Genomic DNA, 16,661 nt, shown 5'->3' with positions numbered 1-16,661 from the left:
TGAAACTTTATACACCCAACAAAGAGAAATGATGTACATGCTACAAAAAAGAGCTTCAATCTGAACAAAAAGTCATGGTTTGGAGATAACTTATTAGATCTTTTATCATATGAAGGCTGTAAATTTGTATTTCTGGCTAAGTCAATATGATGTTGAAGAGAAATTTTGACTCATTACTTGGTTGCCTACTTTAAGAATTCTAATCTTTATACTCTATTGAACTTTGTTTTGACTTTATAAATTCAGACGTTGACTTGATTTTTCTTTAACATTTATACTTGAATGCAAACTTAAAAGATGCTGATAGTAGGGGTGAGCATGGGTAGCGGGTACCCGATTACCCGTCCGAATTCGAACCAAACCAATTAAATTGGTTCTGAAACCGACGGGTAATCAGGTCCAACCCGAACCAAACCGATGGCCTTTGTTAGTAATTGGTTCGGGTATCGGTTCTGGGAGTGCGAAACCCGAACCAACCCGTGAACCCGATCATATATTAATTAAATAAAAAAATTTAAAAATATATGACTTTTCTATTAGACAATGATTATTCACTATTAATATGTTTGGATTTTAATGAGTTTAGTTTTTAATGTATTTGGTGTTTAACATGTTTGGATTATTTCTATTGATGTTACATGTTTATTGTACTTGTTGAATTTTTAAGATAAAATTTGGTTTTTTTTATAAATTTCGAAGTCATCGGGTACCCAATTACCCGAACCGAACCAATAAGTGCTTAATCGGTTTGGTTTGGTTTGGGTACATGTACAAAAAATTGCAAATCCAAACCAAATCGAACCAATTACATTTTGATCGGTTCGATTCTAATTTTACCATAAATCCGAACCAAACCGACCCGTGCTCACCCCTAGCTGATAGTACACTAGGAAACCTAATTCGTAAATTTGTGCACATTATTAATCAATATATGTTTTTTTAATTCATTAATTATTTTTTACATAATACAAATCCGAAAATGTATGTAATACATTAAGTAACAGTGTTTGAAACATATTTTTCCAAAAAAATAGTGAGAACTTAAGTAGATTTTACATGACAATGTTAAAACATAAAAATTCGAGTTAAAAACATATTGCAGTAATTGAGAGAAACCACTGCCGCAAAATCGATATTTTGCGGCGATTATAGCAAAACTGCTGCAAAATAAGAAGCTTTTGGAAGCCTCTTTCTAATCAATCGTGATAACCGCCGCCAGATTTTCATTTAGCAGCGATTTTTGTAGTGTATTAATGATAATTGAATTGGAGATGAATATAGGTTCATAATTTTTAAAATTCAACGACCATTTTAGTCATTTCCAGAATTTGAGACCATTTTCATGAGCGTTGAAAATTTTAGAGATTGAACTGAATATTATCTCAATAAAAAGACATTTGTGAGATTAATCTGGGCCTAAACTAAGACTTTATTTAGTTGTAACAAAGTAAAGAAAAAATAAGAAAAAAATATTAAAACAATTTTTTAATAAAATTTGTCACTTTTTTAATTATTTTTAGACTTAATAAGTATTTTTTTTCGCTAAAGAATAAAATAATATTTTAATTTTTAAAATTTAGGTTAAGTTTTAATTTTAATTTCGTCTCTTATATTTAAAAATCTTATTTTTTTCTCAAATGTCTTATTTCGTTTTATTTTTAAATTATTTGATAAATATTCAATTTTTTCTTCTAGAAATACCTTTTTCCTCATTACCATTTTCTTCCATGCAACAACAAAAGCTGCAATTATAACAGGAATTGTAGTAATAGTAGTAATTTGAGAGTGAAAATAATAAAAAAATAAAAATAATAATAATAAAAAAATAATAATTTTAGTTAAAAAATTTAATTTATTTTCAAGGATAAAAATAAGATGAAATAAAATATTTAAAATAAAAATAAAATAGTTTAAATATTTGAGACAAAATCGGAACTTAAGATAAATGTTACACTAAGATAATTTTTTTTATCTTTTATTAAATGGATATTTTGTTAAAATTAGAATTTTTTGAGTCATGAAATAGTTACTGTTTTAAATATTTTAAATATTTTTTATTTTTTAAAAAATTAATTTAATTAAAACATATTAATGTGAAAGATTTTTCTATAGTCGTCTGATCTAATTGTATAAAATTATTGTTATTTGTTATACAAAATATAAAATAAAGTGTTTATTTGGGTGTCATTATTTTGATAAAAAATATCTTTTTTTAATGAAAAAAGATTTTTTTTATTTTTTAGTGTGTTTGACAAATTTTTAATAGTAAACGTAAAAACACTAAAAAAATAAAAAATGTCTTTTTTAAAAAAGTGTAATTTATATCTTTTTTTAAATATTTTTTTAAAAAAAAATATTTTTCATATAATAAATAAACAAAAAAATACTTTTATATTGTTATACCCAAACATAATTGATAGATAAAAATTTTTTTTTATGAGATATTTAAACATAAAATTACTTTTATTTTTTTATAAGATATTTTAAAAGAATAACTTCAAAAAGATATTTTCTTATAAACTCACCAAACAGTTAAAAATAAGATTATATTATTATAAATTATGAAATTATAATATGCGTGTGGACCAATCCAGTCCGGTCCGGTCGATATACCACCGGTTCTGCTTTTATTTCCATATAGGTGAAGGTAAAGCACAATTTTCTGTTTTCTTCCACTCAGTTGCTTCCCCTTCCTACTTTCCTCGTTCCTCCTTTTTTCCTTTATATCTCACTTGCTTCTCGCAAAATCCCCAATCTCGATTTTTTCGGCAAAGGCCTTTTTTTTCCTCAAAATATTTTCGTTTCTGGTTCTAGGGTTCTGCAGGTATATATATGGCCTTGTACATTTTTCCACTCTTTTCTTTGATTTCAATTACTGTGTTGAATATGATTCAAAGTAACTAGCCGATTTCGTTTCAATTTTTAATCAAATAGATGTTCGATTATGCATTTTTGGTAGTAATTGTGGCGGAATTGTTAGTGATATTTCTAAAATCTTTTGGTTTTCTGAGTTTTTTTGAACTAACGGGAGGTTGTACTTTGTGAAATTTGAGTCAAAAGAGATTTTTGTTTGAATTTCTTTTTCCGGGGGCATGTATTTTCCCCCAATTATTATTTGATTGCCACAGTAAACGAGATTCGTGGTTGAAAACTAAGTAGTTGTGTACTTGTCCTTTAAATGAAACCACATTTTTTTTGCTTATTTCATGCTCTCTTATTTTTTTTTTTACTGTTTTATTTTTAAAATTCACACTTTTTTTTTTATCCTTTGCTGTAGGAATGGGATTGTGACTTCATATTGTGCTATAAATTGATTCTCCTTTCTCTCAAATTTTAACTGTGGGAGCAATAGAATATTTTGTGACCACCATGGAGATACAGACTTGTGGCAAGCCCATTGATTCCTTGCTGGAGAAGGTGCTTTGCATGAACATTCTGTCATCTGATTACTTCAAGGAGCTCTATCGGTTAAAGACATACCATGAAGTTATTGATGAGATTTACAATCAAGTTGATCACGTAGAGCCATGGATGACAGGAAATTGTCGTGGCCCTTCAACTGCTTTTTGCCTTCTCTACAAGTTCTTCACCATGAAGCTGACTGTCAAACAAATGCACGGGCTACTAAAACACCCCGATTCACCTTACATTAGAGCGGTATGTAGAGGTATCTTGTGATGTGTATGGATTTTGTTAATTTTGTTTTATGTAGAAGTACTTAAAGCTTTTGTATATTCATTAAGGGGTGTGCTTTCATGCTCATAGGCTATGTTTGGTTAGTGTATACTTTCAGTACTTTGAGACATAGATACACAGACATAGATAATTAAGACATGGACACAAAATACACAATATATTTAATCTTTTTTGGTAATGAAGAACAAGGCATGAGAAACAAATTATCTTCCTACCAAAATGTCAGTTTTATCCCTATATCATTACCATTACTCCACCACCATTAATCACAACCACCACTAGTCCACCACCGCAAATACCACCATAGGTTTTCCATTCTTTCTTTCCAATATCTAAAACTACTACCATCAAATACAACTATACAATTACCAAATTTGGAATTTAAAAAGATTAAAATAATTCAATCAAAAAATGAAAAACGAATCGAGAGAGTGAAAGAGGAACCGAGAGAGTGAAGGAGGAAGAAGGAAAGATTGAGAGAGGGAGGAGGAGAGGAGAGAAAAGGGTGGCAGTGGCATGACTGGTGGTTGAGGCGACAAAAGACAGAACATGGAATGCCAAAGGAGCTGTTGTTGCTGAGCGACAGAGGAGGCATTCCTTGAGGAAGAGGGAAAGATCGAGAGAGGGAGGAGGAGAGGAGAGAAAAGGGTGGCAGTGGCATGACTGGTGGTTGAGGCGACAAAAGATAGAACATGGAATGCCAAAGGAGCTGTTGTTGCTGAGCGACAGAGGAGGCATTCCTTCTTTGTGCGATAGAGGAGTATTCACAGTGGAAAAGGCGGATGGTGAGGGAGAGTGAGGCGGTGGTGGTTGGGTCTAACTGTGGAAGGAAAATGAAAGGAAAGGAGGAGACCATTTCCATGTCTCACCAAAACAACGGTAGACGTGTGCCACCATTTCCATGTCTCTGGTGGAAGTGGACAATAGCCAAACACAGGCATAACTCTTGTTAGTTGTTAATAGCTCTCCTGCCATTACATACCATGTAACATGAGAGAAATGGGATCCTTGATTACACATCATCCCAGAATACACTAATACAGCAATCTTTAGCCTATTAGGACGCATCAAATGGCTTATTTTGTTTGAGAATGTTAAAGGGTTTCATTTATTTTCAAAGGATGGGTTGATTATATTTTGCATGGGCAACATTCTATTAGTGTCTTTTTTTTTTTCTCTAATATCCCTTTTGTCAGTTTATCTTATGTCATAATTTTATTGCTTATAGATTGGATTTCTGTATCTGAGATATGTCGCTGATCCGAAAATTCTGTGGAGCTGGTATGAGCCTTATGTTAAAGATGATGAGGTAGGGTGATATGTTTATGAAATCTTTTTAGCTCTGGCTGCCTAGTATGAAGTGCCATTTATTTTCTTAAGCTATTCGTTACTTTCTTCCACATGTCGATTATTCTATTTTAAAATGTATTTTTGATTCTTTTACATTATAATTGAAATTTAAAGATCACTGTCTTTCATTCATCTGCATTTCCCGCCATGTGTCAAGTCGGATGATATATGTGAAAGTTTCTGATCAAAGTGCTGGAGCTATGCAAAGGGCAGATATTGTGTCCTGTCAAAATATTTTTGTCTACCAAGTGTTCTCATATTATATGCTTTTGAACAATCCTGTCAAAACTTTAGCTTCTGATACATGCTGTGACATGTTCATCTTCTATGGAATCGGTTACATATTTGTGTATAGTTGTATTAAATAATTTGCTATGTGTTTATGATACCATTTAAATGTTCATGCTTATATAATATACAAACTGTTATTCATATTAACTAATGATGCTGTATTTCAGGAATTTTCTCCTGGATCCAATGGTCGAATGACTACAATGGGTGTATATGTTCGTGATCTGCTTCTTGGACAGGTTTGTTATCAAATCTATTAGACTGCATTATTTTTACACCAGTTTGCTCCCTCATTTAACCACTTTGGACTCTTGCTTTCATTTTGGTTGTAGAAAATCTAATGCATTGACATAATAGTCAGCAAGTTATGCCCTAACACATTGATTATGGGAATTTTTGTTTAAAATTTAGTGCCATATGTTGGCTAAGGGGAAAAAATCATTTTGACTCAAGTATTGACTAGTTAAATTGAGAATTCTTTCTTCAGAGCTCTCCTACCAGATTCAAGATGCATCACGAGATTGCAAATCCAGATGTGTTCCACATCATCTCATAATTTGGAGTAGCAGTATGAGGTGCATTCAGTATCTTTGGACATAAAACTTTCATACCTACCAGTAATTGCAGATAACTAGTAGTTTGAAAGAATCTTCCTTTTATCTTTCTTGACATGTTCTTGCTGGTTGCATTCTCTTAATGGTTGTCTTCTTTCTTCTAAAATCATTGCTCCAACACCTGCGGCATCTAGTCAGAAATTCGAGGGTTTTGTTTTAATTTTTTTTATTTTAAATTATAGTAAACGCATTAGAATAGAAACCTTATTTTAGACTCTAGAAGATCTTCTTGTTATTAATTTTCCCTGTCATATTAATTTGATCTCTCGGTTTTAAGATCTCCCATATTTTATCCCCTTTGTCAACTCTGGTTTACAAATTATTAACCTCCATTATTTGGATAGAGTTATAGATTTTTGGCTTTAATACCATTCTTTTAATGATGAAGTAAGTTATACTTAATGTTTTGTGTCCTTCATAGGGGATGGGTTCCATTTCTCATGCAACACCTTGGCTCACTTTTGGAATTTGGCATGCTTTATGTCGTATGTAGATGTATTTGCCTCCCCTATCTTTATTTCTTTTTAGCATATTCAAGGTAACTTCTATGAATTACAGTTTCTGACGCCCCAGATGGGGCAAATGAGGCAGCAGTTGATGTCACTGTCTTCATTCATTTTTTCTTGATTGCTTTCTGCATTGATAATTTATGCTTGTAACAATTTGCTGTTCTGGGTTGCTGGTAGACTACTAAAGATGTTGCTATCAATTTTTTATTTAAAATTTTTTAATAGAAAAATTTTTATGATGCTATAAAAATTTAATCTGCTTTTAGTTTGCTTCCCAAAAACAAAAGCGTACACAAACTAGAGTTTCTGTTTGAGTTTAAGATGAATGCAAAAGTTGGAGCAGATTGCCTAATTAAAATACTTTTTTAATATATGTAGATTCAAGCCGAATTTAAACTAGAGTTTCTGCATTGTTGCCAACATTGCCTTGATAGTGATTGTTATCTCGGTAACAGCACTGAGCACAATCTTATTCCTATTCTGTTTTCTTCTCTGGGATTTGGATTAAGTGAAACTACCTCATGGTAGTAGTCTTTCTTTGTTATCTAAGGGTGTTTTGTGCATGGTATGAAATATGCATCACTGACAGAATTAAATGTTCAATTTCCAAATATTTTTGATCTTGTTGCTTTAACGTTGCATTAAGGAAGGAAATTGATGAATCTGTTTTGTTGTTGCAGTATTACTTTGACACCCTCTTTCCACGCATCCCTGTGCCTGTACTGCGGCAGGTAACGACTAATCTTGAAAAGTTGAAGCTACCTACTACACATTCTGGTTCAACAGGTGAAACTACCCGTCATGGTTCTGATGATACTGCCCGTCGACCACCCTCTGTAAAAGCAGCCCTGTCAGTGTCTTTTGGGCAGCGTGCACCACATCGTGCCTCCACAAGGGATTCTTCACCTATCCGCCGTACAGCACCTGCCCCTCACGAAAGAAATGGCAGTGATGACATAAGAAGATCTCGCAGCCAGAGTCGTGAATATTCTGACCGGGACCGAGACCGAGACAGGTCGAGGTCCAGGGACAGGGATCGAGACCGAGAAAGGGACAGGGATCGAGAACGTGAAAGGGACAGGGATCGGGAGCGTGATAGGGACAGGGATAGGGACAGATATCGTGACCGAGATAGGAGCAGGGACTTGGATCGAGAGCGGGATCGGGAAAGATACCGGGATCGGGATAGGGATTATGAGAGGGACAGACACAGGAGAGACAGGGATCGGGAAAGAGATAGAGAGCGAAGTTACGATTACGATAGGAGGTCTCGGTATCCCGAGAGGGAAGGCAGTCGGGATTATGACAATGGCAGTAGGCGTCATCGTAGTAGGAGCAGGAGCCGAAGTAGAAGTAGGAGCAGGAGTAGAAGTCAGAGCTTGCAAGCTGGCACTGCACGGTTCGACTCACGGTCTAGTCCACAGAGAGATGGAGGCAAGAAGGCTTCTGCATCCAGTAATCTAGCTAAACTTAAAGATATGTATGGCGATTTAGGCGATAATAAAGGAGATGCCAACGTGGAACGTATCCCTAGAAGGGATAATGGAGGTGAAGAGGTTATTCGACTTGGTGGTTCTAATTGGAGGTATTGATAGGCATTATGGAATTGCTTGTATGGGATCTTTTCATTTGTCTGTCTTTCTTGGTTGACAAACTGTTATGATTCATTAATGGGATCTATATAGATAATGTATACTAAATTTGTTCCTGTTACATTGAATTTCATGTTTTGTAATAGCAAGCTTTAGACCAAAGATCATTCCATGTAGTCCAGAACTACTCTCTTTCTATTTGATTAGTTGAAACTGAATATTTTACTGCTTCTCTTACTACTGTCTTACATTGCATTCTAGAAGCTTTAGATTGATGCTCAATTTTCATGCTCATTGTAGTGCAAATTGCTAGAGAAGATGATCCTAGTCACTAGTCAGCAAGAATTTATAGAGTATCGTACCCTTGATTGTGTGGCTTGTTCTTTTGCGAACGTTATTATTAGTGAGCATTATTATTACTAAATTAAGAAAAAAAACGTGTGCATTGCATATTACAATTTTTTGGTGGTTTTTTTTTATTAAAAAGAATAATCTTTACTCTTCATCTGTATGTTACTTTTTATCATAGTATTATTCAAAAAAATAAAATAAAGATATTATTGCATTGCACATTTTTCAAAAAATTTAGTTATATTCATTTTTTACTCAATTTTATTCTTCCCTAATGCATATCTTTCTAGATCGTTGAAACTGTTGCACACTTGAACGAAAATGTACCTAATGCATTTTTTCTTAAAAGAAAAAAATCAATAGGCAAACCAAACAGATAAACAAGAGGCCAAGTTATAATATGTTAGATATTGAAACTCTATTTATATTCGTATATTGAATCCTGAAGAAATTCTTGCCAACTAGGATTCAAATCAAGTCTCAAAGCTATGAACTATCTATCAGAAACTTAAAGTGTGTGTAGTATGGAAGCTATTCTTCTATATTCATGCACGGTCTATGAGATTATCTAAATTGCTGATACGAATATGGGATTGAGAAGTTGTGTGAAGCACCTCAAGAACTTGCATTAGCACTTAGCAGCAATGAGAAGAGTGTGGGAGCCTCTGGCTGGTGGCAATGAGCTTGTGTCTATTCACACTTGATAGACCGGTATATGTGACGGACAAAGAATAACGCAGCGCGGAAACCAACAGTTCCCAGCATCAGGAAGAAGCCATAGCAAATGCAGGCCATGTAGCCGAAAAAGAAAGAGGTTTGCATGAAACCAAACATATCAGATCTTGCATAGTAGAAATATATGCAGTACCCATATATGAACAAGCCAGTTGATCCACCACACACAAAGGACCTATACAAGGGACATGAATTGCTTATGTGAGTAGGCCAAAGAGAAATGATTTTTCATCATAAGGTTATCAAACTCAAGAGTTCATCTAAATTCGTAAAACTCAACTTTTAAACTCCAGAGTTTGATAGACAAGCAAAGAAAATGGTGAGAAAATTTGTTATTCAGACACACATACCTCCACCACCATTGATGATCCTCAGCAGCAAGCTGAAAGTATGTCAATGCCACAGTGATGAAAGCAGTGACAATGAAGAGAATGATGAACACAATAAAAAGAATGCTGTATATGGTGTAGATCTGGTGACCCCAAATACTGATAAATATGTAGTAGAGTTCAATGTAGATGGCACTGAAGGGCAAGAACCCTGCCATTGCCATTTGAGGAAGCGTTCTGCGATACCAAGGTAGTTGAGGGATCTCCCTTGGATACTTGTTCGTGCGACAAGGAGTTTGGAACTCCGGTCTGCTATTCCGGCCAGCAATCCCTCCCACAACTAGTAAAGGTGAGGTTACTAGTGTCCATAAGAGGAAAATAACCACAATTGTTCCAAGTGGTAGTGCTGCAGTGGAGCTATATGCAATTGCAACAGTGTTAAGAAAGCAGAATGTCAAGAATAATGGCCCTGAGAACAAACTTCCAGTCAATACCATAATTTTCATCTGGCAACACCAACAAATCAAAACTTCATGAGTATACATCTTGGTTTCTGCTTTCTGCAGCACACCATCAATAGTTTCTAAGCCTTACCAAATCTAAATTCTGCCTAATAAGTACAATAAACCATACTTCACATGTTTTGTTTCTTTACCATGAATCCTTTTGCTTACATGGATTAATCGACGCGATAGTTTCCTATCATAAGCTATATGTATTTAGCTATTTATAATTACATCTTTTCTAGCTATAGGATTTTCCTCTATTTGATCCATTCTCCTAACTTGAGCCTCTACAGACTACAAACCTTGTTTGAACATGTCCGTAAAAACAAAATGCGCAAATGTGATCACTGAACTAAGTGAGTAAGTGATGAAGAACAAGTCTTAAGAGTGGAGTGGAGTACTAGAGGTATCTGTTGTCTAAGGAGTGAGAATGTACCCAGTTTTTCCCTTCAATCATGTAATAGAAGGACGCTGCAGAGTAGCCGGCGATGCCTGATGTTAGCGCATATATGATAACCAGTGCTGTAACCAAAGCTCCCCTATTGTATGGATAGAAAACACCAACTAGAGCAAGCATAAAGATGAAGATTGAACTGAAAACAGCATTAAAGATAGATGGTCACAGAAGAGCTGAACAATAAAATTCTGAGACATGAAACTCATTTTAAGAGACATAATTTCATGAGAGGATAACTCACAGTGCAAATAGCTGGGTGCCTATTCCAGTTGCTGCTGCAAACAAGGACTTATACATTGGATATCTGAAAACATCACCATGTATATACTTCCATCCACTCCCCTCTTGTTCATCCACTGCCTCCTCATCATGTGTGAACCTATCATGTTTGAAATGGAGGATACAATGAGTTTTGTGAATTCTATTTCTGTATCTATCTTGTTTTCCAAGCAATTTCGTGTGTCTTATTAGTTTTTATATATTTCTGTCCTGAGACAGTTACTAAACAACAAGGCCTAAAAGGTTAAAGTCAAGGAGAGAAGGCAAAGAAGAGATTAGTGAGCGGAGAATAATTCTTACTTCGAAAAATCATTCTTAAGGACATGCATGAGGATTGTGGCAAGTAATCCAGTCAAGAGGAGTACAGCTACACAAGAGTTGATGATAGAAAACCAATGGATTTCCAAGTTGAGTAGCATCAATGATGCTTGTGAGTATTTCTCCAGCCTCTTCTCAAAAGACATATCAGTTGGAATCCATTGGACAGAATATGTGAAGTCCACATCTACCTCTGTATCTTCTGTCAAGCTCACAACTTCATTAGGCTTGTTCTGGACGAAAACATCAATGATTCGATCCTTGTTGTAAAGGATCTCAAAATGAGTATGCCTGAAAAGATAGACTTTTGCGCCAGCCGTGTCGTCTTGATCTTCGCTTTCAAATCTTCCAAGGAATCCCCATATTGGCAAGTCATCATAGTACATTTGGAAGAAGTAGTCCTTCAAGATGGCGACTCGGAACTGCACAACCTCTGCTTTTGTCAGCCTCTTCTTGCAGATACTCGTAGGCTCTTGATCAATTTGGAAATCCATTTTGAAAGGAGCAACAACTAGTCTATCCCCATTCAAAACTTCACCAAGATCTTCTTTCTTTTCTTCAACATTAGCTACAACCACCACAATTTTTTTTTTGTAATTTCAACAATGATTATTGTGGGGAAAATGAAGAATGACAGCAGGAAACTAACCTGGTGAGCAAAAAGGAAGATCAAAATATCGGTATGTCTCACTGCGACATCAGAAAACAAAAAGAATTCATAAAATCAGAATATGGTGAGGAAGAAGTTCATGATAGTTTAAAATTTAATGCTTTCTCCATTGCAAGTGAATCCAAAACTTGACATTCAATCAAACATAACTAACATTTCCATTTTCTTTTTTTTTTCTCTTTTTTCTCATTTTACAGTTAAACTGAAAGTTATTCATATAACTAAAATCACAGCTTCTATGTCACATACTGATGATTGCCTAATCTTCATTACACACATTAAAATCAGAACAACCCAATGAAAAAAAGAACAATTTTTTAGGTGGATTGGGATTGAAGCATGTTGAAAGCACAAGAAGTAAAGGAATCAGATTGAGGAATCTGACCTGGGATTGTGAAAGGGTCCACCTTGTTGGCATAAAAGGGAACTGAATCTCCTTGCTTGTAACGGTGATCCGATGCACCAGATGTCACATTTCTTATGCAGCACCACCACAGAATCATCACAATGCACACACCTCCACCCAAACACGCCGTTGACTTTTCCATAAAGAACAAGAAGAAGAAGAAGAAAGAACCTTTCAATGCAAAAGGATTCTAGCTCTTCTTCTTATGTGCATGAGAGTGTGCAAAAATGGATGAGAAATAAATAACAGAACAAAGTAATTTCCACGTTACTTCCTTCAAACACAAAGGGACAAATAGAATAATAAGAAAAAAAAAAAATGAATGACTACTTCATAAGATTTGAATTTGCTGTGTCTTTATATGTGGAAATGAATGATTGGAGTTTTCTAAGGAGTTGAAAATTGGAGAAATGAATCGTCTTCGTGAATGGTGAAAGGTGAATGATTACATTGACGTGCCTAACAAAGTTGTTACAATGAGAAATGATATCATGTTCTTGACTTTACTCATGTTCCTTTCTAATGCTGTGATTTTCATGTCGATTGGATTAAGGTTCCTGTCCCAATGTAAGACAAGATTTCTTGTTTTTTTTTTCTTTTCTTGTTTTAAGATCTAAATTCAATTCAATAGATGTCATATTTTGGGTCAATGAGTTGTTAAATGGATTTTTATTTTTATTTTTATTAATACTATTTTATTAACTTACCATAGGCTTCATTTGGAAAGAAGTGAAACATTAAATGTATTTTTGAAGTTTACTTCCAAGACAAAAGTACTATAAAAAGGTTTTAAGTGGATAAAAATATCTATGAAGAAAACCATAAATTTATCTCAGGGGTGTTTATGGATCGGATCCGATTCGCATATCTGCTGTATTTATCCGAATCCGATCTGAGAATTGTGAATATGGATCCGATCCGCACACTTATAGGATCGGATTATGGATTTTATGTAGGTATCCGCATATCCGCGGATCCGCAAAAATAAATAAATAAATAAGTAAATATTCTTCTTATATTTTATTTCAACTAATAACTATCATATATTTTGTATTATTTTAATTTTATTATTTAAAAAAAATATGTTTAATATTATTTTAAGTATTTAAGAGTAAACATATTTAAAAGAATAGAAAAAAAGAATTTTATTAATATTTTTAATTAAATAAGATTTTATAAATATTTTTTGTTTTGCGGATATATCTGATATCCGATCTGATCCGATGCGGATCAGATCCAAGCTTAAAAAGTGCGGATATTGAATCCGATCCGATGATTTTAGTGCGGATAGAATCGAGATTTTGGTCATAATTTACCCCTAATCCTATATTTACGAAATGAATTGATATATTTGGTATAATAAAATTTGAGAAATACTAGAGGACCATGATAATTTATTGTTTTTGTCTATTATTTTTAGTCATCAACCTAATTTTTTTAATTTACTAATTAACAACATATTTTAGCTCATACTTTTAAATATTAATGACTAATTACGGATAAAAAATAATAAATTCTGATAGATTTTCAGTATTTTTCATAAAATTATCCAAAAGAATAAATTCATTTATCTTATTAACCAAGTTCCTTAAAAATATTGTTTAAGTTGTTCTTTAGAAATACTTTGTTCATAATTTTTTTTTTAGTTTTTTTCTTTCTCAAAATAATATTTTGGGAATATATTTATTACTTACTTTATTAATAATATTTAATAATGATCGTCCCCAAATATTATAGACATAATTGGTAAGGTACAACCTCATATCTTTAGTGTGTATAATTGTGGCGAATAAGGGTGAATATTTGCATATAGCTTCAGTAAATTGGTATTCAACAATCTACTTTTTTCTTTTTTTAAGAACTTATGCTTGGAAATTTATCTAGTATTTCCAATGACTAATAAGTATGTAACAACTTATATCTAAAGTAAAAATGAGTATTGTAATAATTCCCTTGGATCAAGAACAGAGAAAACGCTAATGATTCTTTAATTAGAAAGGATATAAACCTCTAGAATTTTTCAAAACCTAGCTTCTTTTCATCATAATTCTCTTTGTTTCAGAAATACAAAAGAGTGATTTTAGTTGAAATTTAGATTCGAAGGTGGTCCATTAACTGAATTGTAAGCAACGTGATTCGTGTTCATGTTGGACATGGACCAACTCGCTTTTCATTTTTTTCTGGTGAAAGTGGACCAACTTAAAAGAAGGTGGATTTATGATTCATATATATGTATTTATTTATTAAAGTTAGATTGGTCTAATTATTAGTTCATGTAAATAAGTGTTGAGAATTTGAATCCCTCTTTATACAAAATCAAATTGATTTTTTTAGATTGGTAGTTTTTTAATTTATAATATGATTTATACTATTTCAATATTTCTCGTAGGTTTCACAATTTTCTAATTTTCAAATTCAAAGTTTTCAAATTTTTTAGTTTTTAAACCTTTTTAATTATAGTTATATAAGTGTGGTGAAACTCGAAGATGTCAACGACACCGAATAGATCCTTGTTTTGGGTTTAGAACTCTGTTATTTAAATTTAAACTTTAAGAATATTTAGTGTTTGATCTCTAACATATTTAAAAATCTTAAATTCATTTGTACTGTTTTATTTTATTGGAGAAATTAATTTTTAAATTAAAGTTAAAAGAATTCACCTATTGACAATTCAATTGTAATTATTTTTGTCATTTGAGTTATATTTCTTTGGCTAATTGTTAGACAAAATATAATTTTTATAAGAAAATTATTAAAAGAAATAATTAGTTATTTGGTAATGTTTCTATATATAATATTTATATCTATTTTAAATTAAATTAGATCATTTGATAGTTCGTTATTTATTTAAATTTTGAAATTAACATCAAGCAAGAAGTGCGAAAACAGTTACAAGAAATTCAAATTTTCTGCAAGTGGTGTATAAATGGTAACTGTTAACTGATATTAGGCTAGTCTATAAATAGAGCTTTAGAAAAATATTGTAATCAGTTCAGTTCTTTTTAGAAAATACTTAGAAACCCAAAAACGCTCTCAGAGTAAAATTGGGAATCTTAAGTACTTTGCTTTCTTTCAATTTTTTATTAATAAAATTCTTCTACTTTTACGTCTTCTTTTCTTTTACGTTCATATTTTTTCTTTCATCTTCTTTTTAATTTTCTGTTTGTTTCAATTTCTGCAATTTATTTTGCCACTGGCACCTTGTATTTATTTGTTTATTTGTTATTTTTATTCCTTTTAATTTTATTTGATGTTATAATTGCAACATTTTCTTTTAAACATTAACAAAAATTTGAGTAAAACACTAATATAATTTACACTTTCTGTCAAAATTTTCCACTTATAATATTCTAAACAAGATTCATGTTTGAATTGAATTAACTTGAAAATTTTACATGGATATGGTGGAATAAAACCAGTTCCGATGGCGTGAAAAGCAAGTTCCATTACTGCAGTTAGGCGAATCTATCATGTGTCTGATTAAGTACTGTAATATTATTCGATATAAACTATGAAGCAACTTGCAACACCATGTGTTTCATTTTTGTGTGAATAGCTAGTAAAAAAAAAAATAAAAAAAATAAACAAATAATAAAATAAAAAAAATTAATTAATGTAAGAATTATTATTATTATTATTATTATTATTATTATTATTATTATTATTAGAATTAAGTACGATTTTGGTCTTTAATGTACATGTCAAAAATTTATTTTATCTTCGATCTTTTTTTGCTACAAAATAATCCCAAAAATTTTAATTTGTTTTAAAATCGTCATTTTTACCAAATTTTTTATTTTTATTACCATTTTATCCCTAATGAATGGGGGAAGAAATAGAACGGCAACGGGGAGAAAGAGAACCCGGGGGGAGGGGAAGAAAGAGAGTCAGGGGGTGTGGGAAAGGTGGTCGTTGCGTCGCCGCCTGTGATGGAGAGTGGGGAATCTCCACGCCGCCGCCGCCGCTGCTTCCTAGCCGTTTTCGTTGCAATTCGCGGCGTCGTCACCACTACTGCAGCTCTTTTCACGCGATCCGCTACCATCACGGCATCTCTCCTCTCTTCGCGATTTGTAGTTCACCGTCGCAGCCCCTCGTCTTTCACCACCGCTGTTTTCTGTTTTTGCTTCTGTTTTTAGTTTTGTTTTTGTTGTTGTTTTGATTTCATTGTTTATTGTTGTTGTTGATGTTCTTCTAATTGTTGTTGTTTTATTGCTTTTGTTTTCTGTTTCTGTATTCTGCTTCTGTATGCTGTTTCTGATTCTGCATTTTGGAAAAGATGGAGGAAAGGCATTTTCGTCTGAAGGATGATTTTTAAATAAATTAAAACTTTAGGGACCATTTTATAATAAAAAAGGTCAAAAATAAAATAAATTTTTGACATCTATGTCAAAAACCAAAATCATACTTAACCCTTATTATTATTGTTATTATTGTTGCATGATTTAATAATAGTAACACATTTTTCCATCAATAATGATGATGATGGTTCCTTTTGAATGCGTTGGTTTAGCTGTATATAAAATTTAAGTCATTTATATAAAATAAATATTAAAATATA

At 32.7% G+C, this 16,661-nt stretch overlaps 1 protein-coding gene and 1 pseudogene across 2 annotated transcripts; one reads left to right on the top strand and one right to left on the bottom strand.

The window, feature by feature from the left end:
• Positions 1–3,251: 3,251 nt before the first annotated feature.
• LOC107457928 (pre-mRNA splicing factor SR-like 1) lies at positions 3,252–8,284 on the top strand. 2 transcript variants are annotated; one of them, XM_021127511.2, is made up of 5 exons: positions 3,252–3,657; positions 4,925–5,005; positions 5,505–5,576; positions 5,825–5,912; positions 7,141–7,289. In XM_021127511.2, the coding sequence occupies exons 1-4, from the start codon at positions 3,370–3,372 to the stop codon at positions 5,891–5,893; spliced, it is 510 nt and encodes a 169-aa protein (XP_020983170.1). In that variant the 5' UTR covers positions 3,252–3,369; the 3' UTR covers positions 5,894–5,912; positions 7,141–7,289. The 2 variants fall into 2 exon arrangements, with proteins under 2 accessions (XP_020983170.1, XP_015931601.1); XM_016076115.3 differs by lacking the exon at positions 5,825–5,912 and having other exon boundaries at positions 3,254–3,657; positions 7,141–8,284.
• A 558-nt stretch (positions 8,285–8,842) lies between these two features.
• Positions 8,843–12,650, bottom strand: LOC107457951 (transmembrane 9 superfamily member 2-like; annotated as a pseudogene).
• Positions 12,651–16,661: the final 4,011 nt, after the last annotated feature.

The sequence above is a fragment of the Arachis duranensis genome, chromosome 7 (genome assembly GCF_000817695.3).
Source record: "Arachis duranensis cultivar V14167 chromosome 7, aradu.V14167.gnm2.J7QH, whole genome shotgun sequence".
NCBI classification, from domain to species: domain Eukaryota; kingdom Viridiplantae; phylum Streptophyta; class Magnoliopsida; order Fabales; family Fabaceae; genus Arachis; species Arachis duranensis.
This window is presented reverse-complemented; position numbering and strand designations above follow the sequence as displayed.

Excerpts from the sequence above, each read along its gene's own strand:
- LOC107457928 (XM_016076115.3), top strand. The coding sequence starts at position 3,370 with ATGGAGATACAGACTTGTGGCAAGCCCATTGATTCCTTGCTGGAGAAG. Across the intron at positions 3,658-4,924 it reads ATTCACCTTACATTAGAGCG|ATTGGATTTCTGTATCTGAG; the intron begins GTATGTAGAGGT and ends TATTGCTTATAG. Across the intron at positions 5,006-5,504 it reads CTTATGTTAAAGATGATGAG|GAATTTTCTCCTGGATCCAA; the intron begins GTAGGGTGATAT and ends GCTGTATTTCAG.